The 25,627-nt window shown below is 35.5% G+C and overlaps 4 protein-coding genes across 4 annotated transcripts; all 4 read left to right on the top strand.

Moving 5' to 3' along the window:
* Positions 1-444: 444 nt before the first annotated feature.
* LOC130998130 (uncharacterized) lies at positions 445-3,947 on the top strand. The gene is made up of 4 exons (XM_057923564.1): positions 445-2,681; positions 2,801-3,058; positions 3,144-3,243; positions 3,324-3,947. The coding sequence occupies exons 1-4, from the start codon at positions 445-447 to the stop codon at positions 3,945-3,947; spliced, it is 3,219 nt and encodes a 1,072-aa protein (XP_057779547.1).
* On the top strand, positions 3,122-7,110 carry LOC131001460 (uncharacterized). Its single transcript, XM_057927851.1, has 11 exons — positions 3,122-3,243; positions 3,324-4,302; positions 4,371-4,472; positions 4,551-4,730; positions 4,819-5,057; positions 5,136-5,339; positions 5,401-5,493; positions 5,575-5,676; positions 5,768-6,124; positions 6,377-6,613; positions 6,873-7,110. Exons 2-11 carry the CDS (start codon positions 4,188-4,190, stop codon positions 6,894-6,896), a joined length of 1,653 nt encoding a protein of 550 aa, XP_057783834.1. The 5' UTR covers positions 3,122-3,243; positions 3,324-4,187; the 3' UTR covers positions 6,897-7,110.
* A 6,321-nt stretch (positions 7,111-13,431) lies between these two features.
* On the top strand, positions 13,432-15,728 carry LOC131001459 (serine/threonine-protein kinase SAPK2). The gene is made up of 9 exons (XM_057927850.1): positions 13,432-13,891; positions 13,981-14,055; positions 14,334-14,435; positions 14,530-14,583; positions 14,670-14,762; positions 14,842-14,934; positions 15,006-15,110; positions 15,176-15,274; positions 15,366-15,728. The coding sequence occupies exons 1-9, from the start codon at positions 13,772-13,774 to the stop codon at positions 15,648-15,650; spliced, it is 1,026 nt and encodes a 341-aa protein (XP_057783833.1). The 5' UTR covers positions 13,432-13,771; the 3' UTR covers positions 15,651-15,728.
* Positions 15,729-16,741: 1,013 nt separating this feature from the next.
* On the top strand, positions 16,742-23,525 carry LOC131001458 (multisite-specific tRNA:(cytosine-C(5))-methyltransferase-like). Its single transcript, XM_057927849.1, has 15 exons — positions 16,742-17,112; positions 17,288-17,376; positions 18,122-18,188; positions 18,272-18,387; positions 19,256-19,322; positions 19,470-19,518; positions 19,670-19,755; positions 19,928-20,175; positions 20,278-20,333; positions 20,957-21,042; positions 21,295-21,387; positions 21,561-21,891; positions 22,031-22,587; positions 22,730-22,964; positions 23,062-23,525. Exons 1-15 carry the CDS (start codon positions 16,807-16,809, stop codon positions 23,322-23,324), a joined length of 2,649 nt encoding a protein of 882 aa, XP_057783832.1. The 5' UTR covers positions 16,742-16,806; the 3' UTR covers positions 23,325-23,525.
* Positions 23,526-25,627: the final 2,102 nt, after the last annotated feature.

The following is a 25,627-nucleotide window of genomic DNA, read 5'->3' as shown; positions in this document are numbered from 1 at the left end:
TGTTTGGCAACTGTAATCCTTGCTGACTATGATCAATGATAGTGGTAGTGCAGGATAAGAACAATGACAGGTTCACTCCAGTAAAATTCTTATATACTCTGCTCATTGGTAACTGTCATCCTGCGCATAGCTAATATGCTCTGTTTTCACTTTCTTATATACCATAAGATGCCTACCTGTATCATAATTCATATTTCTACAGACTTGATGGATCCTTGTTATTGCTGCAGACATAACTTATATTTGTATTTTTTTTTCTTATGCAGAGCACGGGAAAGATTTAGAAGAGATTTTTTAGTCAATTGCAGGTGCGCCCTATATCTTAACCACTAGCTGTTTTTAGTAATGATAATAACTGTGCAAATTTTATTATAAAATTAAATATGGATGCTTGCTTACATGTCGTAAAATAATTTATTTTATTCCAATTTGAAGGTAATAAGCATGGATAAGACTTGGATGAAATTTCCTAGGAATAGCAAAACGTATTTGGATGGACTGAAAATGTTCCTTGATTTTGCTTTCTCCAAAGAAAACACAAGTGTTAATGGAATGATATTGTGCCCCTGTAAGACATGTAAAAATGGGATTTGCCTACCAAGGGAAGATGTAGAAGTTCATTTAAGGTGTTTAGGATTTATTAGGGGCTACACTCAATGGATAGCTCAAGGTGAAACCTCTAATTTTACAACTCCCAATTCATTTTTTAATGAGCCTAGTGATGGGGACAATATGCAAGAAATGCTTAATGATGCATTTGGAGTACCATACGATGATGTTGAAATAGGAGAGAATGAGGCTGATGAAATTGAAGAACCAAACTCAGAAGCTAAGTCATTTTACAAGTTAGTTGATGATTCCCAGCAAGAATTGTGGCCGGGGTGTAAGAAGTTTTCAAAATTATCATTTCTGGTACGATTGTATCATATCAAGTGTCTAGGGAAAATTTCTAATAAGGCATTCACCATGTTGTTGGAGCTATTGAATGAGGCATTCCCAGAAGGTGTGAAATTACCTAAATCTAACTATGCAGCGAGAAGAGTCATCGAAGAATTAGGCCTAGGTTATAAAAAATATGATGCATGTCCAAATGATTGCACTCTTTTCTGGGGCAAAGATAAAAATAGTATACAATGTGAGACATGTAGCTCCACTAGATGGGTAGTTTCAGATGGAGATCCTACTGGTGAAAAAAGAAAAGTTCCACATAAGGTATTATGGCACTTTCCTCTAAAGGGAAGATTGCAGCGTTTATTCATGTCTTCGAAAACTGCATCTTTCATGAGATGGCATGCTGAAAATCGTACCAAAGATGGCAATATGAGACATCCAGCTGATTCTCCAGCATGGCAGTGCTTTGACTATAGGAATCCAGAATTTGCTAAAGATCCTAGAAATGTTAGATTGGGTTTGGCATCTGACGGTTTTAATCCTTTCAAAAACATGAATGTTTCACATAGTACGTGGCCCGTAATATTGATTCCTTATAATTTACCTCCTTGGATGTGCATGAAGCAGCCTTATTTTATGATGTCGTTGCTTATACCTGGCCCATCTGCCCCAGGAAATAACATAGATATATACCTGCAACCACTAGTGGAAGAATTAAAATATATGTGGGATGTAGGTATTGACACTTATGATGCGTCATGCAAGCAGAATTTCAAAATGCGGGCATCACTACTTTGGACTATTAGTGATTTCCCGGGCTACGCAAACCTGTCAGGTTGGAGTACTAAAGGAAAGCTTGCTTGTCCTGTTTGCAACAAGAATACTGACTCGCTATGGCTTAAAAATTGTGGAAAACATTGCTATATGGGTAATCGTCGGTTTCTAGAGAAGAATCACTATTTTCGAAATGATTTGAAGTCATTTAATGGGAATAAAGAAACTAGAGATCCACCTCGTAGACCGACTGGTTCAAGTATCTTGGCTGATTTAGAGGGTTTTGAAATGAAGTTTGGTAAACTTGTATCAAATAATCCAAATTTACCTTTTAATTGGAAGAAGAAGAGTATTTTATTTGACCTTCCCTATTGGAAAGATAATTTGTTGCCTCACAACCTTGATGTTATGCACATTACAAAGAATGTTTGTGAGAGTATTATAGGGACATTGTTAAACATAGATGGAAAAAGTAAAGATCATTTGAAGTCACGACTTGACCTCCAAGAAATGGGCATCAGACAAGAGCTCCATCCTGTTGAACTTGAAGGTGCTGCAAATAAATTTTATTTGCCTCATGCTTGTTTTGTAATGAACAAGAAGGAGAAGGAGAAATTCTTAAAGACATTAAAAGCAGTGAAAGTTCCAGATGGTTATGCATCTAATATTTCAAGGAGTGTGCAGATAAAGCCTCCTAAACTTTCTGGTCTTAAAAGTCATGATTATCATATATTGATGCAACAACTTTTACCTCTATCCTTAAGAAAATTACTTCCCAAGTCAGTGCGTGTTCCTTTGATCAACTTGAGCAGATACTATAGAGAATTGTGCTCTAAAGTTTTGAAACCTCAAGATTTGTGTCTCATGGAGAAAGATATTGGTTTAATTTTATGTCAACTGGAGCAGTTTTATCCACCATCTTTTTTCGACATTATGGTGCATCTTAGTGTACATTTGGCTAGTGAAGCAAGAATAGCTGGCCCTGTTCATTATCGTTGGATGTTTCCTATCGAAAGGTACCAAATTTGCAACTTCATGAATTTATTTTTCAGTTTCAAACAATTTTATAAGAGATTCATCTTCAGATTCTACATTTTAGGTATCTGTGTACATTGAAATCATATGTACGAAATAGGAGTCGACCTGAAGGATACATTGCAGAAGAGAGTTTGGCTTTCTGTTCGTTATATTTTGGTGAGGGGGTTGAAACAAGATTTAATCGTATGAACAGAAATGATGATGGCGTTCGTCCAGAAACATCGGTATTAGATGTGTTTTCAAACCGAGGTCGTTGTTTAGGGAAAGGGGATGCAACATTATTAGATGATGACACTCTACAGAAAGCTCATCAATATGTACTTTTCAACTGTCATCCAATAAAGCAATTCATTGAGTAAGTTATAATCCACTTTCAGCCTTTTATTTTCTGTAATAGATGTAATATTATTGTTTAATGATTATTAACCATGCATATTCAGCGAACACTTTGAGATTGTGAAGAAAAAGCATCCTCGTTCGAGAAAACATGAAATTGAACGAATCCATGTTAGACAATTTGCATCCTGGTTTGCTGAACGAGTAAGTAATAAACAATTTGACTGACTTTTTTTTATTATGAGTACAGGGTACTGATAATATTGTTTGGCTTGATTTAATAGGTTCAGTCCTTGAATGATGGAGATCCATTTTCATGTGATTTGAAATTATTGGCAAATGGTCCAAATCCTATTGGAAATCAATACAAGAAAATTTTGGTGAATGGTTTCAGATTTCATACAAAAGAAGTGGAATCAAAGAGAAAAACACAAAATAGTGGAGTGGTGGTTAATGCAGCAACATCTAGTTTTTCAAGTACCAAGGATCAAAATCCTGTTATGGGAGATGTTGCATATTATGGACTGTTGAAGAATATTATTGAATTAGATTACAATTGCGATAGGAAAGTTGTTTTATTGGATTGTGATTGGGTTTCTCAAGGAAAGAGGATAAAACAAGATGATGATGGATTCACGATGGTTAACTTTTCTAATTTGAAGCCTCACAATGAGCCGTTCATCTTGGCATCTCAAGCAAAACAAGCATTCTATGTCGCAGACGAGGATGAAAAAGGATGGCATGTTGCTATACAATCAAAGCCCAGGGATGTCTATGATATGGATTTAATAGATGAATTCTATGTCCACTTGCAGAGTGATGTTTGTAATGTCTTAGATGCAGATCAACAGAATGAAGATTTGAATTGGGCTCGTGAAGGCACTACGGGATATGTTGTTGAGGCTTGATTGAGATTTGGTCTTAGTTTAGAACGAGACTTTAGCATTAGACTTAGTGTTGAAATTACAAGTGTGTGTATATCAGTTTCATATGGAAACATGTCTTATTGTTCTCCAATTTCTATAATACGTTGTGTGTCATTGTTAAATATCAGTTGTCAATTGAGTGTGTGTCCTAATCTGTTCCTTCAGTTTTTTTATTATTATTAAAAGTACATTATATATCACGACTCTAATTTTCTTGTAGTGATGGCTCTGAGGACTCGGAGATCAAAACTGTGCAGAAAGTCGAATTATGAATTACAAGATGAGGAGATCGAGATTTATGAGCAACAAATCAAACAAGCAGCTATTGATCAGCAAGGTAAACTTTCTGTGGATAATAATTTTCTGATTATTGCTGATAATATTTTTTTTTTCCTTAAATATCAGTTGCCAATAAAATAAAGGAGCATGGACAGCAGGATAGTGTTATGAAATCACAACCAAAAATTAGTCAAGTAGCTCGGGGACAACAGGCTATTGGGGGTCAAGGTACATATACTTTATATCAAGATACTACATAGTTCTTGCACAATTCTAATGTAGCTGAAAACAATATTTTATTTGTAGATATGACTTTGAGGACTCGAAAATCAATTGCACAAAGAAAGTTGAACCATAGATTACAAGATGAGGATGTATCTCATAGATTACAAGATGAGGAAGAGATACAGGAATACGAGCAGCAAAGTACCAATCAAACAGAAGAGAATGAGCAACAATTGCAGCCAGAATTTAGTGAGGGACAAGGTAATCAAGTCTTAGAAAGAAATTTTACTTACATTTATGGAATGTGTTTGAAACTTAGAAAGAAATTGTGCTTACATGTGATTGGTAGGTTCATCAAAGAAAAGTCGGGGTCCAACTTACTTACCTAATCTTTGGGCAAGAAACTCAAATGAAGGGCGCATACTTGTGAATTTCAACAAGAGAGGTCAGCCTATTGGCCCCAATAAAAAGATTTTTACGGGGTTTTTGGGTACATTGGCAAGAAATAGCAGGTTTACTCCTCTTGACATTGAAGACTGGCGGAAAATGCCAAAAATAAGAAAGGATGAATTACTAAGGATGGTGAAGGTACTGAATTTTGCTACATTTTCTTTTTCAGTTAACATAATTATTTTAGATATTTAAATGCCTAATTTATTCTAATAGGAGAGATTCGAAGTTCCCAAAGATGCAGACCATTGGATTTTGTTGTCTATAGGCAAAAAGAGGAGACATTGGAAATCTAGGGTCAAAGGTGGGTCTTTTGTTCCTACATTAGCGATCGAGAATCAGGCCCACAATAGACCTATTCGGGTACATGAAGATCAGTGGAAGAATTTGTTATCATATTGGGCAAAAGAAGATGTACAGGTATATAAATTTTGATGCATTAGTTTATTCACATATTATTCAACTAACTTCTAGTTTTCAGGAAATAAGTGATAAAAATAGAGATCATAGAAAGTGTTCTTCTATGCAACAAACTACTGGAAAGATAAGTTTTGCCGAAGTTGAGGAAGAGTTGGTATGATTTTATTTCTTTATTGTTGAGCTATTTTACATTACCAACAAATGAACGTATTAGCATGTTAATTTCTTTTTGCAGAAAGAAAAATTGGGTCGATCCCCATCACGTGTCGAGATGTTTGAAGCTTGTTACACTGATCTCAGTGGTAACCCATCATCCGATGAAGTTGGAGTTGCACTGGTAAGATTAAATTTTAAAGATAGTCATAAAAAGTCAAGTTTTATATGTTAAAACTTACAAGTTAAATGTTTTTTATAAACTGACATGACAGGGAGAAATGAAAGAAATTCAATCTAAATTTTCAACTGATTTCCAAGATTCAGTTGGACCAAGTGACACATTTTCTAGAGTTATGGGCAAAGAACCCCGTGGTAGAGTACGAATGATTGGTTTAGGTGTTAACCCTTCTGACATATCAGGTGGTGTTCCTAGTCGTAGTGAGTGTTATCGAATGTTTTTGGAAAATCAAGAAGCGCTGGTAAGAATGGAAGAAAAAGTAAACGCAGCGACAACTCTGATTGCAAGTTTAACAAAAAAAATGCAGCAGAATACTAGTTTTTCTACAGGACAGCAACCTACATCTCCGAGTCAGTCGTCCAACTCAGTAAATATAGGACACTCTTTTCAGGTATATTCTTTTTATTTTGAGCCTGATTAATTTAGTCATCAATAATCAGTTGTTATATTATGGGAGAGAGTTGTGTGCCTGCTTTTATCATTATTTGCTCTCCTACCTCTGTCTTTGCTTTTACTGATTTTGTTTCCTCCTAAAACTGAGTTTCAGCCCAATATATTGTAGTGTTGGTTGTTGTAAAAGTCATGTAGCTATTGAGATAAAATAAATGTTCTATTAGTGGCTAATTTAGGACATGCATTTCAGGTTGGGGATGAGGTGCTTTTGAAAAGCTTATTCAATTCTAGAAAAGCTGTGGCAAAAGGTCGTATTCGTAGTGTTGATCCAAATCAAGAAGTTGGAGGAAAACGACTTGGACTACAATGGTGTGAAGTTCAAGTTTCAGTTCCAATAGAATGGGATGAAGAACTAATTAGGCCGTATTCGAATTTGTCTACAATTGGAGACGCAATCGGAACATGCGTTGCATGGCCTCACCACTTGGTAATCATCTTTATTTGTCTATGTTGTTGATTATGTTGGTATGCTTGTTCTATTTTAAAATATAATTGATAGCATTGCCAAGAAAATGCACCTGTATTTTTTGTTGCAGCAGATAGCAGTTAACATATTTCAACACCACAAAATTGACATTTAATATTCCAGTTAACATGTTGTTGTCTCTGTCTCCTTCATCACAACCATACAGTACTTCTCCCAATTTGTCTACAATTCTAATGATTTTTTCTCTTGCAAATTTTAGGTGAAAGCCGATGATTTGGATTGATGAGATGCTGAAATAGCTTTAAAAGTGAAGCCTAGCTAGAGGTCTCATTCTAAAAGAAAGTGAACTGATGAGCAGAAACTCATTCTAAAACAATTGATATCAATATAGACAATATGTAATAAGCTTTTTACTCATGATTGAGTAGCTATTCCTTCAACAGAATATTCATTAGTGATGTTTGAAATTTTAGATTTGAAATAAAGCATTTTATATTGGGATTGATCTCATATTTTAAAAGCATTAGTTATAACATTATTTCCATATTATAATTGTATTTTAAAAGCCTCCTAGCATCCTAAAATAAGGGACTGCAATCATCCCAGAATAGGACAGAAAAAAAAAGTCCTATTATGTATTTTGTGGTAAACCTTTAATACGACTCTCCTGAGAGTCCTAAACTAAGTGTCCCAGAATAGGACATGCGCATGCGTCCTATTACACATATTGTGACTAGCGCAGATAGGACTCATTTCGGGAGAGTCCTATACGAGGGAAAGTCCTATTATATTATATAATAGGACACTTATGACAGTCCTATAAAGAGATTTTTGTTGTAGTGTATGGATCATCTTAAAAAAGAAAAAAAAAAATGTAAATATTTGTTTCTCCTTACATAATAAAATATATTCAATTGTGTATATTAATAAATTGGTTGTACTTATTTGTATTTTTACATAATTTTGAGTGTTTGTAGTCCCTCTGTTCCACTATAAATGAGACCATTTTTTTTGGGCGCGAGAATTAAGAAATGTATATTTTATGTGTAGGTGAAAAAGTTTAAAGGTGTTTAAAAGGTAAAATTTTTATCCTAAAGGAAAGAGCCCATTTATAGTGGAATACCCAAAATAAAAAGAGTCTCACTTAGGAGGTGATTGGTATGATGGAATGGAATGAGGGTGGAAATGAATGATAAACCTTGGTGATTTCTTTGCTTGGTATATATGCATAAGGAAGACAAAAAGAATGTAATTGTAATTCCTTGTTTGATTCAATTCCAATGATTGGTATCTAAAAATAAATTCTAGGAATGGAATGAAATTATTTTGTTTTATTAAATTAACATTTACATCAAATTTATCAAATTGGCATTATTTTGCATCTCTCTTCCTTCTCTATTTTGTGTTATATTTGTAGGGACAAACCAAAATCTGCATTGGGGAATCGGAAAGAAAAAAATTTGAATATTAATAAAATTAATATTTTTTTAAAAAAAGCTGACTTATTTTCCATGCATATTACTACACAAAAATATGCACCCCCCCAAAAAAAATTAATTTTTCTTGCCACCCAAACCCCACTCCCTATCTTTTTTTAAAAAAAATTTTCTCGCCACTCCCACCCAACCCCCCCTCCCTCCCCCGCCCCTCAATTTGTTTTTTTATTTTTCTAAAAAAAAAATTCTCGCCACCCCCGCCCACCTCCCACTAACCCCCCTCCCCCCACCCCCTACCTCCCAATTATTTTTAGGGTAAGTTTGATTTAAAACAATAATAAATTTTCAAATTTTGATTTTTCCCACAAACTTTCATTCTTGTTTCAAAATACATAATAAATCATTTTTTAAGAATTCCCCATAGTGTGATTTTTCGGCAAATTTTTTAAATGACGTGGCACCGAACTTGAATGATGTGGCATATTTAAGGGTTAAGTACCACTTTCCCCCTCAACGTTGACACCCCTATCGCCTTTAACACCTTAACATCAGAGTTGACGTTGTTTACTACCTCAACGTTTCAAAACTAAAGCAAAATGCCTCCACGTTTTAACGGCCGCCTCAAGCGCAACTCTAATGGGATCAATCACCGTTAAAACGCAGGGGCAATTAGATTGTCATGTCACATAATTTCCATGTAATTACATTGTATTGCCACATCATATAAATTTGTGATCGAAATTTGTCATCGTAGGAAATTTCGAAAAAATGATTTATTATGAATTTTGAAACAAGATAGAAAGATTGCGGGAAAAACCAGAATTTAGAAATTTATCATGATTTTATACCAAATTTACCCTTTTTTATTGCATGTTCAGGTTCACCAACAAACTTTTCCCTAAGAACTGGATCTTGAGTTGCAACTTGCAATACCAATGAGGCATGTGTCTTTGTGGCATTTCTGCATCATGATGGATGGGTGGGGTGGGGTGGGGGTGGGAGTGGTGAGAAAAAAAAAAAAGTTTTGGGGGTGGGGGGTGCTGAGAAAAACTAAAAAAAAAGTTAATTTTTTTTGGGCAGGTTGGGGGTTGGCGAGAAAATATAAAAAAAATAAAATATTGGGCGATGGGGTGGGGGGGGTGGCAGGTGGGAAGAAAAAACAAAAAAAAATTGGGGAGGAGGGAGGGGTGGGGGTGGGGGTGTAGGGGTGGCGAGAAAAATTAAAAAATAAATAGTTTTTTTTGGGAGTGGGGGGTGGGGGTGGGTGATGAAAAAAATTAAAAATTATTTTTTTTGGGGAGGGGGTGGGGTGGGGGATGGGGGTGCAAAATATATAAGGGTAATTTTGTCAAAATATAAATTTAGGTGAATTAAAAATGGAATGAAATAGGTAATACTATGTTGGAGGGAATGAATGATGATTCTTATATATAAAGGAATGGTGATTCCCTTAAGAATGATGATTCTTACAATAAAACTATACCAAACATATGAATGAAATGGAGGTAGGAATCGCCATTCCATTCCCATCTCCATTTCACCATACCAATCACCTCCTTAGGAGGTGATTGGTATGATGGAATGGAATGAGGGTGGAATGGAATGGAGGTATGAATGGAATGAAGGGAGGAAAGGAATGACAAACCTTGGTGATTCCTTTGCTTGGTATGCACAAGGAATACAAAAGGAATGGAATTGTAATTCCTTGTTTGATTCCATTCCTATGATTGGTATCTAAAAATAAATTTTAGGAATGGAATGGAATTATTTTGTTTTGCTAAATTAGCATTTACATCATAATTTATCAAATTGGCATTATTTTGCATCTCTCTTCCACCTCTATTTTGTGTTATATTTGTAGGGACAATCCAAAATATGCACTGGGGTAAAATCGAAAAAAAAAAAAGAATATTAATCAATTTTTTTTAAAAAAACTGACTTATTTTCCATGCATATTACTACTACACAGAAACATGCACCCGAAAAAAAAAAAAATTTTTTCTTGCCCCCCACAACCCCACCCCCCACCCTACCCCCTATCTTTTTTTTTTCCCCAAATTTTTGTTTATTTTACTCACCACCCCCACCCCTCCCCTCCCCCCCCCCCCCCCCCCCCCCCCGGTACCTCCAAATTTTTTTAGGGTAAATTTGGTTTAGAACATTAATAAATTTTCAAATTTTGGTTTTTCCCACAAACTTTCATTCTTGTTTCAAAATACATAATAAATCACTTTTTTTGAAATTTTCCATAGTGTGATTTTTCGGCGAATTTTTTAAATGACGTGGCGCCGAACTTGAATGATGTGGCATATTAAAGGGTTAAGTACCACTTTTCCCCTCAACGTTGACACCCCTGTCACCTTTAACACCCTAACGTCAGGGTTGACGTTGTTTACCTACCTCAATGTTTCAAAACTAAAGCAAAATGCCTCCACGTTTTAAAGGCCGCCCCAAGCGCTGCTCTAATGGGATCAATCACCGTTAAAACGCATGGGGCAATTCGATTGTCATGTCACATAATTTTCATGTAATTACATTGTATTGCCACGTTATTTAAATTTTTTATCGAAATATGTCATCGTGGGAAATTCCAAAAAAAATGATTTATCATGAATTTTGAAACAAGAATGAAAGATTGTGGGAAAAACTAAAATTTAGAAATTTATTATGATTTTATACCAAATTTCCTAAGAATTGGATCTTCTTGAGTTGCAATACCAATGGGGCATGTATCTTTGTCGCATTTCTGCATCATGAAGGATGGGTGGGGTAGGGTGGGGTGGGGGTGGCGAGTAAAATAAATAAATAAAAAATTGGGGGTGGGGGGGGGGGGAGAAAAATTTTAAAAAAATAAAATAAAATTTTTGGGGATGGGGTGTGGCGAGAAAAACTAAAAAAAAGGTTAAATTTTTTTTGGGTGGGTTGGGAGGGGTGGCGAGAAAAAAAAATGAAATGTTGGGGGTGGGGGGGGGTGGCAGGTGGGGTGGGGAGAAAAAAAAAATTGGAGGGGAGGGAGGGGTGGGTGGGGTGTGGTGGTGGCGAGAAAAAAAAAAAAAAAATTTGGGGGTGGGGGGTGGGGGTGGCGAGAAAAATAAAAAATAAATAAAAAAAATATTTTTTTTTGAGGGGGGGGGGGGGCGAGAGGGGGCTGGGGTGGGGTTGGGGATGAGGGTGCAAAATATATAAGAGTAATTTTGTCAAAACCTATATTTAGGTGGAATTAGAAATGGAATGGAATGGGTAATACCATGTTGGAGGGAAGGAATGATGATTCCTATATGTAAAGGAATGGTGATTCCCTTAAGAATGATGATTCCTAAAATAAAACTATACCAAGCATAGGAATGGAATGGAGGTAGGAATCACCATTCCATTCCCACCTCCATTCCACCATACCAATCACCTCCTTATAGTGGGACGGAGGGAGGATAAATTATAGTTGGTAAATATGGATTTTGAGTTAGTATTAAAGAATTTGGGGCAGTCCTTGTTCTTACACGTGGCGAACGGAGTGGAAAAGTGGGGGTGGAGGGATGATAATTCATAAGATCCGACGCGGTTAATGTTAAATCGTGAATCAACCAAACCTTATCAAACACAAAAATCTCGTACTACAAAACAAACAAACAAACAAAACTAAAGCAAAAACATAGGGAATAAATGCCCATTCATGTGGGGGCCCATAAACCATCCAATCCAACTTGCAAGAAAGAAAGCCTGCCATCCTTCTTCTTCTTCTTCTATCCTTGCTCTCGCTCGTCCACGTCATTTTCCCCTTCCAAATTGCCTCTCCAATCTCTTTCCTCTTTTTCTTTTGCTTTTATTTTCCAAGAATCAAATCTTCACGCTTACTTAATCACCTCCATTCTCAAACTCCCGAAATTACTTTAAGATCGAATCTGTATTTCATGAATTGCAATAAATGAAATGATAGTAGAAAATATTAATGGCCTTGATAATCCATCTACCATCACCACAACTCTCCTTCTCTCATTAAAGAGTGGAGTCCCATAAAGTGGTAGGTTAAGCATAATTGCGATGGCAGATAGGATGAGATTCTTTCTCAATGTTCAAATCCATCTTTTTGGCAATGGCCTCTTTGGCTTTTAAAGATGAGCCCAACAGAAAGGGACATATGATTACCAATTTGTCCTTCAATTCCTCATTTGTATTTCAAAGTTGGAAGAGCTTTTGTTATTTCAAACTTGGGAAAGCTTTTATCTCATTCTTACTTTTTGTTTCTGTCCTATTAATGTCATTTCAAATACTTCATTCCTACCTCAAAAAAAATTCTCAACTCATAACATAAAAGTAATACAATAAAAGTGAAATTTTACTCAAAAAATATCTCAAGTCATAACAAAAAAATATACAATAAAAGTGAAAATTTACTTCTTTTACTTTAATTATTGTAGGAAATATGAAAAGTTCGTAAGATTATGGTGCGATTGAAAAATCGAGCCAGGATAAATTTAATAATTTCATATTTTTTTTGCATAAATTATACTCACTTATTTTAGGACAAAATTATATTCAAAATAAAATACTTAAAGGGAGGGAGTAAATATTATAATTTTCAGAGACAAATGGAAGCTTCTCGAATTTAAGTCCTGTAATACTTTTGTTTTTTTATTAGAAAAAAACAAAAACAAATCACACACTATATACTTATGCATCACGATGAATTAAATTTTTTAGTGCATATATGTTGAGTGGGTGGGGCATTGACTGCGATAGTGAATTGATACCTTGGAATCGTAATCTAATTTTTCATGCGTACATACACACATACGAAAACTTACCCAACAAATATGATAATTCGAATAAAAAGTATAATATGAGATAAGAAAAAAATGAAATTTTAAAGTAGTTAAAACAAAATTAAAGAATCATATCCAAAATATTCTCTCGTCACTAAATTTATACATAAAGGAAAATAAAAATGTTAATAAGGTAAAATACAATAGCCTTTAGTCACGATAATTATAGTTGATCAACTAGACCGTGTCCAAAATTATTTTTCAGATAACAATAATGGTGTGAGACAATACAACTACAGTCTACAATAGTTGTCTTCATTTTTCTTTATTACTTATGAATGTATTTAACTTGAGTGATAAGATCTAATTAATAAAATAATTTTATTTAATTAAATATTTGATTTGTATAACTCAATCCCTGATAGATAATCTAACATGCACCCTAATCATGTAATTAAATAATCATTTATTACTTTAAAATGGAATTAATTACTTAATATTTATCTAATTCTATTAATTTTATCCACCAAATAAAACTATACTATTCAGGAAATAACGCGATCGATTAAATAAATTGTTAACTAACTTCTTTCCGCGGATAGCAAAACAGAGAAGAAATCCAGGTCAGTATGAGTCTGCCGAATACCACCAAACTAATTAATTTACAAAATTTCATTAAGACCTTTATTTAGAAAAATTGGGCCAAGTCAAATTGTAATAAATTCCAGCCACTAGCATCGTGCCACGTGTGCACCTCCATTTCCATGTCCCAAGATATAAACGAAGCATCATCAGACCTAACTTCGGAATTTCCAGTTTGCAAGAATTCGGACAGTTGATCATTCGACAAAGATGCTTCACACACGCACGAACTGATATATGTTTTCTCTTTTTTCTTTTTTCCATGCAAACAAAACACTCGCGATCGATCGAAATCAGTTTTTTTCATGCAATAAATTAAAATGGAAAGATACGATATTTTGAAAGATTTGGGATCTGGGAATTTTGGTGTGGCCAAGCTTGTGAAGGATAAATGGAGCGGTGAGCTCTATGCAGTTAAGTACATTGAGAGAGGCAAAAAGGTCAGAGCTTTTTTTTATTCAAGTTTTTGTCTTGTTTAACTCTTTAAATTTGATGTTTATTTTCAAGTTCTGTTTTTCTTTGTCTGTAGATTGATGAGCATGTTCAGAGGGAAATCATGAATCATAGGTCACTCAGACACCCCAATATTATCAGATTCAAAGAGGTAATATATAAACTCAAATCTTTTTGTCTGAAACACACACACACACACACACAGTGATGTTGAACTTCACTGCTGACTTTGTGCAGAATATGTTCATTTCTTGGGTTGTTTCTTGTTTTGGACAGCTGAGTTTGGTAGTTAATAAGAACTAGAAACAGAGCTCTGCTTCAAAAGTAGAACTAAGAATTCAAAACAACCTACAAGATTGAGATAGAAAACTGTGTCATATTTCAATCAATTTGAATTTCAAACTAAAACCAATAGTTGCTCCTTATCAGGTGTTGCTTACCCCAACTCATCTAGCCATAGTAATGGAATATGCAGCCGGCGGAGAGCTCTTTGAGCGAATATGCAATGCTGGGAGATTTAGTGAAGATGAGGTATAACTAGCCTTGCTTCACACTTTGCATATCTAACACTGATTTCTTTGATTCTTGCTCATGGAATGCTTCTGACAATTTTGGGTGTATTTAGGCAAGATTTTTCTTTCAACAGCTGATTTCTGGAGTCAGTTATTGCCATTCCATGGTAATACATACAGAGCTAGCCATATATTTTCATAAATTTTTGTTACATGAGTTTTGATGATTTTGTCATTTCCCACAAAAATGCAGCAAATTTGCCATAGAGATCTTAAGCTTGAAAACACATTGTTAGATGGGAGCCCTGCGCCCCGCCTCAAGATATGTGACTTCGGTTATTCTAAGGTAGTTTTAGGCCATGAGTTAAACCTATATATGTTTGACAATATTGTTGGAAAATGAATGTGTGGTTTCCACATTGTAGTCAGCTGTGTTGCATTCTCAACCTAAGTCGACTGTGGGAACTCCGGCCTATATCGCACCGGAGGTGTTATCGAGGAAAGAATACGACGGCAAGGTTGGTGGCTTAGACTTGTTTAATTTCCGCCTTTGCTCCTGCTGCTCTGTAATGAAACGAGTCTATTATAGATTGCAGATGTTTGGTCATGTGGGGTTACACTATATGTGATGCTAGTTGGTGCGTATCCATTTGAAGATCCTGATGATCCAAGAAATTTCAAGAAAACAATCAACGTGAGTTATTTTTACTACGCCAATAACACGCTCATAATATTGATTAATTAATTCTTTCCAAGCAGAGAATACTCAGCGTCCACTACTCCATCCCCGACTACGTTAGAGTCTCCAAAGAATGCAAACATCTTTTATCTCGAATATTTGTTGCCGACCCTCAAAAGGTACACCAATTTATATCACTCACTCTTGTACAAATTTGAGTTTACTATTTTGGCTAATTATCTTGTGGTTGTGGATCATCTTCTTAAACAGAGAATAAGCATTCCAGAAATTAAGAAGCATCCTTGGTTTCTACAGAACCTTCCAATAGAATTCATGGAAGGAGATGAAGCTAGTTTGGAGATGAGAAACGCAGACGACTACTCTACTCAAAGTATTGAAGAGGCATTGGCTGCCATACAAGAAGCTAGAAGAGCATCGGACGACCCTAAAACGGGTTGTCCGATGCTCCAAGGAAGCATGGATCTTGATGACATCGATACGGACGAAGATATAGATGAGGTCGAGACAAGTGGGGATTTTGTTTGTGCGCTATGATCTTCAACTTTTTTCACTACCACTAGTTTATTGTACAAACAAATATTGCATCTTGTAATAAATGTATAACTTCATCTATCATGTTGCTATCACGCATGTTTTTTTAAATTTCTATCATCAAGATTGATAACATTTTATAATGGATTTGCTTGGAATTTGATTGCCAATGTATGACACCGTGGAATCCGCAAACTTCTCCATCACCAATTCAGAATCTATAATTTTTTAAATTTTATGCAAGTTAAAAGCATTTGCAAATGTAACGAGACTCTCTGTCATGGTTGCATTTAAGAAAGTAGAAGGAAATTAAATATAATAATTTTCCAAGGAAGATTATGTGGAGGTCCACGCAGCACGTGCTGGTGGAGACCATGCTGCGGCAGGAACACGAGCTCACGTTGGTGGAAATGAGCCATGCCGCCGGAGGTGACGGCGGTAATTTCAAAGGGAAGGAGGAGATATGAGAGAGAAGAAGAGTTTGCATGAGACGGTGAGAGCAGAGAGAGAAATAAACTATAGATAATTTTAAGGGTTAATGGCATGTAAAACCACGAACTTTGAGCGAATTCTGATTTTAACCTCTAACAAAAGATTCTGCCTGTAAAACCACAAACTTTGAAATCTTTCTGATTTTGACTACGGGATAAATTTCCAGCCGCTTATGTGACATTTTAATCTATTTTCTTTAGTTAAATGACGTCGTTTTGCTTTTTTAAAAGAACGACATCATTTTTGTGTCATCGTCGATTAAGACATGCTGGATTTCAAGCTGCCAACTCAACCTATTTTTGGTCAGAAATTTATCCCGTAGTCAAAATCAGAAAGATTTCAAAGTTTGTGGTTTTATAAGCAGAATCTTTTGTTAGAGGTTAAAACCAGAATTCGTTCAAAGTTCGTGGTTTTACATGCCATTAACCCTAATTTTAATGTTAGGGATAAATTTATATTTTTGTATAAAAATAATTAATTTTTAAATTTTTTTTATGTAATTGAATAATTTTATTTTTTGCTATGGATATTTTCATAATTCATACATTGATTCCCTAATTTGTTCAGCAACAAAATGCAAATGTTAGATTCAATGTTGGGCTAAAGTCCAATCCAGCAAAAAAAGGCCCAAAAGTTAACCCGCGTCTTCTTCCCCTAACGCCTAAAAATGAAGGCAGTTTTCACATTCAAAAGGAGCAGCTGCAGCAGCAGTTATACACTTGCAACTACTGAGCACAGAAAACAAGCAATCCAATTGAAAGAGAGAGAAACAGATAGAGAGAAAATGGGAGGAAGGGGAAGATCTCGCACTCAGAGAAAGCACTTCAGCCAGAACAGAGAGAACGTGTGGAAGCGCCCCAAATCCGACGGTTCTGCTATTGACACACCCGCCGACGCCAACAATGGCGGCAAAGTACATAAACATTGGGAGCCCTTCGAGACGCAGAACCTCGCTTTCGACGAATATTACAAAGTAAGCATCGGAGATTTATGGCAGAATAAGTGTAGTACTAGCTTTTATTTATTTGCTTTTGTTTTCTTGGATTGCCGAAAAGCGGATATTTTTTTTTAAAAATTGTTTATGTTTTTCTTTTTAAATTTTTCTTAATGAGTGTAATTTGTTACGATTGTGCTTGAATTATGTGTAGGTGCAAGGAATTGTATCAGCTGAAGAATGGGATACCTTCATTAAGTATCTTAGGACGCCGCTCCCTGCTGCTTTCAGGATTAATTCCAGGTCCATCTTCAATATATATATATATATATATATATATATATATATATATATATTCGTGTGTGTAATTAACGGAAAGCGAGGAGCTTGAAACAGCTAAATTTATGTTTGTCGCCTGGGGTGGGGTGTTGGGTTTCTTTAGATGTTCTATTTTCTCATTTTGTATTTAAACATATGAAATACTTTTGGCACAACAATTTGTGTTGAATATTGGGAAATGCCACTGGCACGTGTTTGGTTGAATCAACAAAACTTGAATTAGTTGAGTATTGTTCTTGGGAATGAAGATTAAGTGTAGATCTATGTTAAGATGTCAATTCTTTTCCCTTGCTGCCAAGCACTTGATTAATGATACATTTGTTTGATAAATTCAATTGTCTCGGAAATAGTGTAGAAGTGAAGTTCTTCAACAGATGGATTGCCAAATCTAGATGTGGTTATGACAGTACATGCCACAAGGTTGGAGAAGGATAACAATCTTAGCTATTTGTACATTCTTATAACTTCAAACCAAGATATTGCATGGGTCATCACTCGACTTCTTTTATTTAGTTTTGTACTGTTTAATTATCAAAGCAAGTCTTATCGAGAACTTATCCTGGGTCTGGCTCTTATTTCTCTCTGGTTTTCAGTAATCATCTTGAACTATTTTTGTTTTCTCCCATCTGGAGAAATCAATCTTAAAATTCTTACACTTCATGCAGAACCCTTCACAGATTATATGCTTAATTTTTATCTATTTCTGCAGTAGTCAGTTTTATAAGGATATTCTGTTCCGGTTGGAGAATGACTTCATGAAATCCCTTCCGGCGGAGGTAGATTGATATGTTCATGGTTTTTAGTTACCAATGGAGAGAGATAATAATGAAGGATAGTGATGTGTCTTTAATTTATGCAGGATACTGATGGAAATGCAGTGAATGCAATAGAGGTATTGCCGTGGTACCCTGATCATCTTGCTTGGCAATCATATTATTCTCGAAACCAGTTGCGGAAAAATCAAGCCCTTGAGCAGTGAGTTCGTTATTTACTCTATTTTCATTCTGGACTCTAAGAAAAAGCTGAGAATGCAGTTTACTTTGCTGTGGATCCAAGAATTTCTCTCTTCTCTAGCTTACTCAGTCGATTCTGGTGCTGGGAGTCTGATTTTTTTGGGTATATAAGTTGGAATACAGTGTGCATAATTATAACTAAGGCTTCAAGAAACATTGTAGTCAGTGAAAAAGAATTATAAGGACATCAGAAATCAGGATACAGACATAAGAAGGAAGAAGTAACTTTGATTAGTGAATTGTATGAGTTCTCTATGTGTTCTTTATCAAGATATTTAGAATATAGGGGATCTAAAACATGAATGCACGATTGATCGCATGCTAGATTGATGGACTGCTTTTATATTTCTCTTCATTGTAAATAATGTTATGGGACCTATTAATACACAATTATTATAGTTTAATTATTTAATATCATGTATCCCAAAACTGCATGCTGAATGATTGAATAGTTGCGGAAGTGGGTTTATTGGAAGTTTGGAACTTATTCAAATTCTATCCATATCTTGACTTTGTTGTAAGCCTTTCAAGAACAACATACAACATGTTTCCTGTCACATCTTGGTCGTCCTACACCCATATAACATCGTGCATAAATATACACAAATTGTGCTGCCCCTTTGGGAAAAAAGCTCAGTTAGTGTCTAAAGTCCCACAAGTTTATTTATTTTATTATTTTCTTTCCAGCCTCTATTGGTGATTTTCTATGGATGATAATCTCTGTGGTTGCTAAATTCTGAGAGTAGCCACTTTTTAAGGATTCTTAGATGCTCTTTTTTAATAATGATTTAGCCATTTTATTACCTTTTTCTGTATTCTTACTTTTTCAGGTTTCATGAGTTTCTGAAGCTTGAAAATGAGATTGGAAACATAACGAGACAGGAGGCTGTGAGCATGGTGGGCTCTCCTCAATGTTTTATTCTGTTATTCTGTTGCAATTTCAGTTGAAATTTGTAATATTATATTATTTTCAGTTGAAATTTGTAATATTATATTATTTGAATCACATTTGTCTTATTTTTCTATTATTTTACACCACAACAGGTTCCTCCTCTGTTCCTTGATGTACGTCCAGATCATTTTGTTCTTGACAGTAAGCTCCATCAATGACTTCATAACTATCTATGGATCTTTTCTTTTTGGCAAAAAGGGTGCCACTATTCTACCACTAGTTGGAAATGAGTTATATATCTCAGCGGAATCTCCGATGTCTAAGCACTGTCAATTTCTTATGCGTAATGCAGTGTGTGCGGCACCAGGGTCAAAAACATTTCAGTTGCTGGAGATGATATACAAGTTGACTGAACCTGGAACTCTACCCACTGGAATGGTATTATTCCTTGTCTTTTCGTTCTTTTAGTGGTATGATCTCTTAACATAGATGGGGGTAATCCAAGCACCTCTAGGTATGATTAGAATTAATCTTCCAACAATGTTCTTGTAGTTGTCGTTTTTATGACACTTCGTTTCTGATTTTATCCTATCACATGCCTTCGACATAGGTCATAGCAAATGATCTGGATGTTCAAAGATGTAATCTTCTTATTCATCAAACAAAAAGGATGTGTACTGCAAACTTGATTGTCACAAATCATGAAGCACAAAACTTTCCAAGCTGCCATTTACATAGGAATGCTGAAAACATTAAAGGACCTGGTATTCGTCAGCTTCAATTTGATCGTGTTTTGTGTGACGTTCCTTGTAGTGGCGACGGAACTTTACGTAAGGCTCCTGATATGTGGAAGAAATGGTAATTGCTTCTATTGTTTCAGAATATTATTTAACTCTCGTTTTCCATCTTCTAATGTCCTACTATTAACCATACTCCTTCATGTGCACTTCTTCATTTCAGGAATGCAGGAATGGGTAATGGTCTCTTTGGCCTACAAGTCCAGATTGCAATGCGAGGTACCTTTTTCCCTGACTTGAATTCTCTCTCAGTAACTTGCAAGACTCCAAATGAGAAATCTGTAGCTCATTCATTGTGCCCTCAAAATCTCAAATCAGTAAAAGCTAGCTAGTACGTGTCAGAGTAGTGCTATTACTGGTTTTATTGTCTAAGAATTATATCATGAAGCTGTAACCATTTGGAACTCGTGTGTTGGATGACTCAGTTATTATTGTTATCATGCTACTTGTCATTCATAGATCATACTTTCTATTTGGTAAGAAGCTCATCATAAATTTTTTGCTCTATTAAACTGGGGATACAATGAAGTAGCTTGCATGTCTAGGTGCAAGCAGTTATTTTATTTATTTTGAGTTTTCCCTTGTTTGTTGCTGTTCTTATGCTTTCTGCGTGCCTGTGGGTATTGGGAGTAGTACATATGATTTATGCCATTTAGCTTTAGTTGCTTGCATGATGAGTACTGATTTTGAACTAAGATAAAGTGCTGTTACTGTTGTAGCATGCATTTTCTGTATGTGCAAATGAATGCATGTTTACAACATTCCTGGCTGATATTTTCTCTGTTCTGAGCTATAGCAGAAAGCACTAATGGTTTTCAAATTCGGATTTATGACCATTCCAGGTCTAGCGCTGCTCAAAGTTGGTGGACGGATGGTATATTCCACCTGCTCCATGAACCCAGTGGAGAATGAAGCTGTAGTTGCCGAGGTAGTTATGAATTTTAGTAGAAAATAGTTTATTTGTTCAGATGGGGAAATGCCAAGCTAAAGTCAAGACTATATTATATAATCACTCTTTGCCAAGGAAATGGTGAAAGAGGAGTCAGAAGTGAGATTGGGAAAAATATTAACATATAATTTCATTTGTTGGAAATTTTCCTCATGGAACTTTTTTCATCTCCTTCCACTTGAAACTGTCTTATGTGCCTTTTGGATCTAATGGTTGTCTTGTTCACCTCAGGTTCTGCGGAGATGTAAAGGAACAATCGAGCTTGTAGATGTATCCACTGAGCTTCCCCAGCTTGCCCGAAGGCCTGGTCTTAAGACATGGAAGGTTAGTATTTTGAGGCCTATACCATTTGTTTACATTCCAGTGTCACAGCATACAACATAAGTATTAGTATTCTACTACATTGTCTGTGATATGCAAAGCAGTTAAAACTTCATCCAATCATCATTGTAGTTGATTTTCTAACTTTTGACTTGCCACTCCATTTTCTTGTGCAGGTTCGTGATAGAGGACTGTGGTTAACATCTTATAAAGATGTTCGTAGAAATCGCCAATCTGTTGCACCTCCGGGCATGTTTCCTTCTGGGAAGCTGTATGATGAGATATCAGAACCAGATCAGGAGACGGCCTCTGGACAAATGTGTGAGAACAGTAATGGTAATAATGGAAACGGGAGTGAGCTCATTGATGATTCAGTGGCTCCTACAAGCAATTTGGAGGCAGAAGTTTCAGATTTACCTTTAGAACGTTGTATGAGGATAGTTCCTCATGATCAAAATTCTGGGGCTTTCTTCATTGCTGTTTTCCACAAGCTTTTGCCCCTGCCTGGTAAGTATTATCGCTTTGGTCCACCTTGGGCATCAACTCACTTCTATCTTCATTAGGCATCTGACTTGGTTTTTTCCTGTGTTTCTTTTACTTGCTCGTGTAATTGCAAGTTACCTAACAATATATGCATGTTTTGCAGCCCCTACGCCTATTCAGAGAAAAGTTACAAGCCTTACTGAGAAAGATTCTAATAGTGCTGAATCTCAGAAGCAACTGAATGAGGTGAAAGAGGACAAAAATGGGGATAGTACTGATGGTAGTGGTGAGATAGATGTTCAAATGTCTGAAGCAGCTCCCGCTGCCAGTTTAGTTGATACTGGAATTTGTGAAATCCCTTCGGATGCTGACCAGAATAAGAAACATGAGCAAAATGAAGAAGAGGAGAATAAAACTTTGCCTGATGACAAGGCTGATGCCAAAACTGTTCCAGGAAAAAGGAAGCTTCAAATGCAGGGGAGATGGAGAGGAGTTGACCCTGTTATTTTCTACAAGGATGAGACTGTTGTGGGCAAAATAATGGACTTTTATGGGATCAAGGAATCCTTCCCAATCAAAGGCCATCTTATTTCAAGAAACGAAGACATGAGTCATGTGAAGAGAATTTATTACGTATCAAATTCTGTGAAGGAAGCTCTTGAATTGAACCTTCTTGGCGGCCAGCAGCTAAAGATAGCTGCAGTGGGACTTAAGATTTTTGTAAGTTATCTTTTGTTATTTTACATTTGCCTTATGGATTCTAATCTGGAAAAATGCAAAAAAGAATTGCCTGTTCATCACTAACAATTGTATCTAAATAACCAATTTCGGTGATTTTTGGTTTTGATCTTTTTGGTAACAGGAACGCCAAACTTCAAGAGAGGGGTCATCTGCACCCTGTTTATTCCGTATTTCATCTGAAGGATTGCCGCTGATTCTTCCACACATAACTAAGCAAATTTTATATGCTTCTCCGATAGATTTCAAGCATCTCCTGAAGTACAAAAGCATTAAATTTCCCGACTTTGTCGATGCTTCCTTGAGAGAGAAGGCTGCAGAGCTAATTCTGGGTTGTTGTGTGGTTATTCTGCGTGCAGGTTCGCTCAACGTCTTATTCTAGAAAAAGAAATGTGTTCAGATTCATGTGGTGGAGATACTAATTGGGTCTAATTCCATTGGTTTTCACTTCTGCAGAAGGCTGGGTCTCGTCAGGTTCAGGGGAAGATGCTATGCCTATTGCGATTGGGTGTTGGAGAGGTATAACTAGTGTATCCGTAATGGTGAATGCAAATGACTGCCAGGAGCTGCTTGAACGGGTGTCGGCGCTCCGCTCAGATGAGGCCTCCGAGCCGAGGCCAGTCGCCGATGCAGTTCCTATCCAAGAACCCACGGATGATGTTCCTACCCCAGAAGCCAACGCTTCTGATATCACAGTAATGGCTCCGGAAACTTCATGATTGAGCCAACAATTTTGGAGATATTAGTCGAGATTTTGGAGATTGCAATGACTAATGATATTGATGGCAATTTGTTATGAAAGGATTCACACAAATTATTATTTATGATTATGGGATGTAAAATGTGGATGTTGGCCATGATCAGCAGGGTAATTTTTCGAGTTTCCCTCTATGTAAACTTCCAGCTGTGATTAGGTGTTCCATGGTTTGAATTTTTCCCCTTAAATTGCTCCAAGATTGATTCATAATTTACATTTTTAAAGAAGGAAATATTTAAAAAGATTGGTAAGTTTAACATGTTCTACAAAAATCCATACATATTATAAAAGAGCTTCATCTTATAAAATTTGTTTCGCCTATTGTGTCTTACTATAACGAGGAGTCACAGAGCCACGACTTTGTATTGAAGACATAAGTTCTCGATGAAAAAAAGAAATTGATTTGAGCCTGGAAAACTGAGTTTTCAGAAATTGATATATATTTTGAAAATCCAAATGTTGAATATGATTCCCAAAAACAAAAATTTCAGGAAAATTTTCTAGATTATTCTTAAAAAGTATATATACATAAAAGTTTAAGTATGAACCTTAAAGAAAAAATAGATCTACATATTTCTATGAAAATGTTAATAGATTTTCAATTATAAAATGCATTTATCTTTGCTTCAACAGCTATCATACTGATTAAATCTAGTATTTTTTTTTTTTAAACAAAACTCGTCAATTTTATATTTCTAATAATAGATATCACTTTAAGACAATAAATAGAAAATAACATTTTGCACATGTCAGAGGACGAAATAAAATGACGTCGTCTTAAGGAAAATCAACATCCTAAATTAAACATTTTCAATTAGGGTTATTTTTCCAAGCTAACGCGATACCAATAGAAGTCTGACGTGATTACTTTGGAGCGAGGGCGTGCGCAATAGAGATAGAGCTGGAGTGAATGCTCGTTGTTGTAGGTGTGGTGCTTCAAAAATGAATCGATTCTACTTTTAAAATTCTTAACATTATTTCTTTTAGTTTTTTGTTGTAATTAGTGTGTTGAGATCATGTCTCATATTTGTTGCATGAGGGGCTTGATAGTGATGATGGGGTAGTGAGGCTATGGTTGATGACGATGAGAACATAGATATAAATGCGCTTGTTATTTGATGATGCATATGAGCATGATCTAGATGATGAAGACTTAAAAATGATAACCCTGAATACCTATCATTATGAGAAAAGCTAGAGAGACTGAGGATGGTGGCACCCGAAAATATTGAAGGAGAAGAACTTGTATCTGAATATGGTGATATTAATTCAGATGAAACTGATGAAGATGAGAATATTGTTAAGCTTAATAGAAAGTCGGGATGTTTCCTAACTGTGATCACAAAAGCCCTGAACTGCTACTTGGGATGACATTTCAGCAAGGGTACAGTGTAAGAATGAACGCAAAGACCAAACCTTTTGCATCAAAATATATTATGCTGACCATTCTTGCCCAAGATGTACTGTTAATGCTCTTACTTGGCTGATTTTTCCACAGCTGTAGAGCCATTTAGTGCAAATCGTGTTAAAGAAGTAGAACTGTCAATCTTCAGATTCTCAACAATCTTGAAAGCTACCGTGCGCCTCACTTGGGTTGGGGTAAACTAATTTAATTTGGAGCTATGAAGTATAAGGTAAATTAGTAAAATTTTAATTATTAATTAAATAGAGGGCTATAAAGAGTAAAATGGGGGCTATGAATAAAATCACCACACTTTCAATGGACTTTGAACCCAAAATCACTAAGAAGTGATTACAGAGTCTCACAACTAATCTCACGTATGAGGCGAGTCGCACACAAGTGTTTGTGTTATGATATTGATATATATTACATGTACCACCTTCTCATGTTGTATACAAAATCATTCAAATTGTATAATTTTCCAACTTTTTATTTATACTAACAGAAAGAACATATGTTGTACGTATAATTAATGTTATTTCATTACTTTTATTAGATAATTTATTGGATGAATATATTTCTTTATAGGTCTTATCAATAGCTATAGATATAAAATATTCTTTATAGATTTGGGTGACAAATAAATATATATATCAAAATAGATTTATATTTTATAAATATAATAATAAATATATAATAGGGACAAAATAGGCAATCCACAAGTTATGCCTTAAACTATCTTACACTCTTTTTCTATTAGTATAGAAAGCCATGCATTTTATATAAACCAAAAAAATATTAAAGTGTTATAAATATATTATACACCGTAATTACTCATATGTGATGCACGAGAACAAAACTAG

Source organism: Salvia miltiorrhiza, chromosome 8 (assembly GCF_028751815.1).
Source record: "Salvia miltiorrhiza cultivar Shanhuang (shh) chromosome 8, IMPLAD_Smil_shh, whole genome shotgun sequence".
NCBI classification, from domain to species: Eukaryota; Viridiplantae; Streptophyta; class Magnoliopsida; order Lamiales; family Lamiaceae; genus Salvia; species Salvia miltiorrhiza.
The sequence above is the reverse complement of the archived record's forward strand: the minus strand, read 5'-3'. Positions and strand labels throughout refer to the sequence as shown.

Bases quoted from the DNA above. Each gene is read 5' to 3' on its own strand.
- LOC131001460 (XM_057927851.1), top strand. From the start codon at position 4,188: ATGGCTCTGAGGACTCGGAGATCAAAACTGTGCAGAAAGTCGAATTAT. The intron at 5,340-5,400 runs GTATATAAATTT...TCTAGTTTTCAG, and splicing joins GGGCAAAAGAAGATGTACAG to GAAATAAGTGATAAAAATAG. The intron at 6,614-6,872 runs GTAATCATCTTT...TGCAAATTTTAG, and splicing joins TTGCATGGCCTCACCACTTG to GTGAAAGCCGATGATTTGGA.
- LOC131001459 (XM_057927850.1), top strand. From the start codon at position 13,772: ATGGAAAGATACGATATTTTGAAAGATTTGGGATCTGGGAATTTTGGT. The intron at 14,436-14,529 runs GTATAACTAGCC...GGGTGTATTTAG, and splicing joins GGAGATTTAGTGAAGATGAG to GCAAGATTTTTCTTTCAACA. The intron at 15,275-15,365 runs GTACACCAATTT...CTTCTTAAACAG, and splicing joins TTGTTGCCGACCCTCAAAAG to AGAATAAGCATTCCAGAAAT.
- LOC130998130 (XM_057923564.1), top strand. From the start codon at position 445: ATGGATAAGACTTGGATGAAATTTCCTAGGAATAGCAAAACGTATTTG. The intron at 2,682-2,800 runs GTACCAAATTTG...TGTACGAAATAG, and splicing joins TGGATGTTTCCTATCGAAAG to GAGTCGACCTGAAGGATACA. The intron at 3,244-3,323 runs GTAAGTAATAAA...TTGATTTAATAG, and splicing joins CATCCTGGTTTGCTGAACGA to GTTCAGTCCTTGAATGATGG.
- LOC131001458 (XM_057927849.1), top strand. From the start codon at position 16,807: ATGAAGGCAGTTTTCACATTCAAAAGGAGCAGCTGCAGCAGCAGTTAT. The intron at 19,756-19,927 runs GTATTATTCCTT...CCTTCGACATAG, and splicing joins GAACTCTACCCACTGGAATG to GTCATAGCAAATGATCTGGA. The intron at 21,388-21,560 runs GTTAGTATTTTG...TTTCTTGTGCAG, and splicing joins CTGGTCTTAAGACATGGAAG to GTTCGTGATAGAGGACTGTG.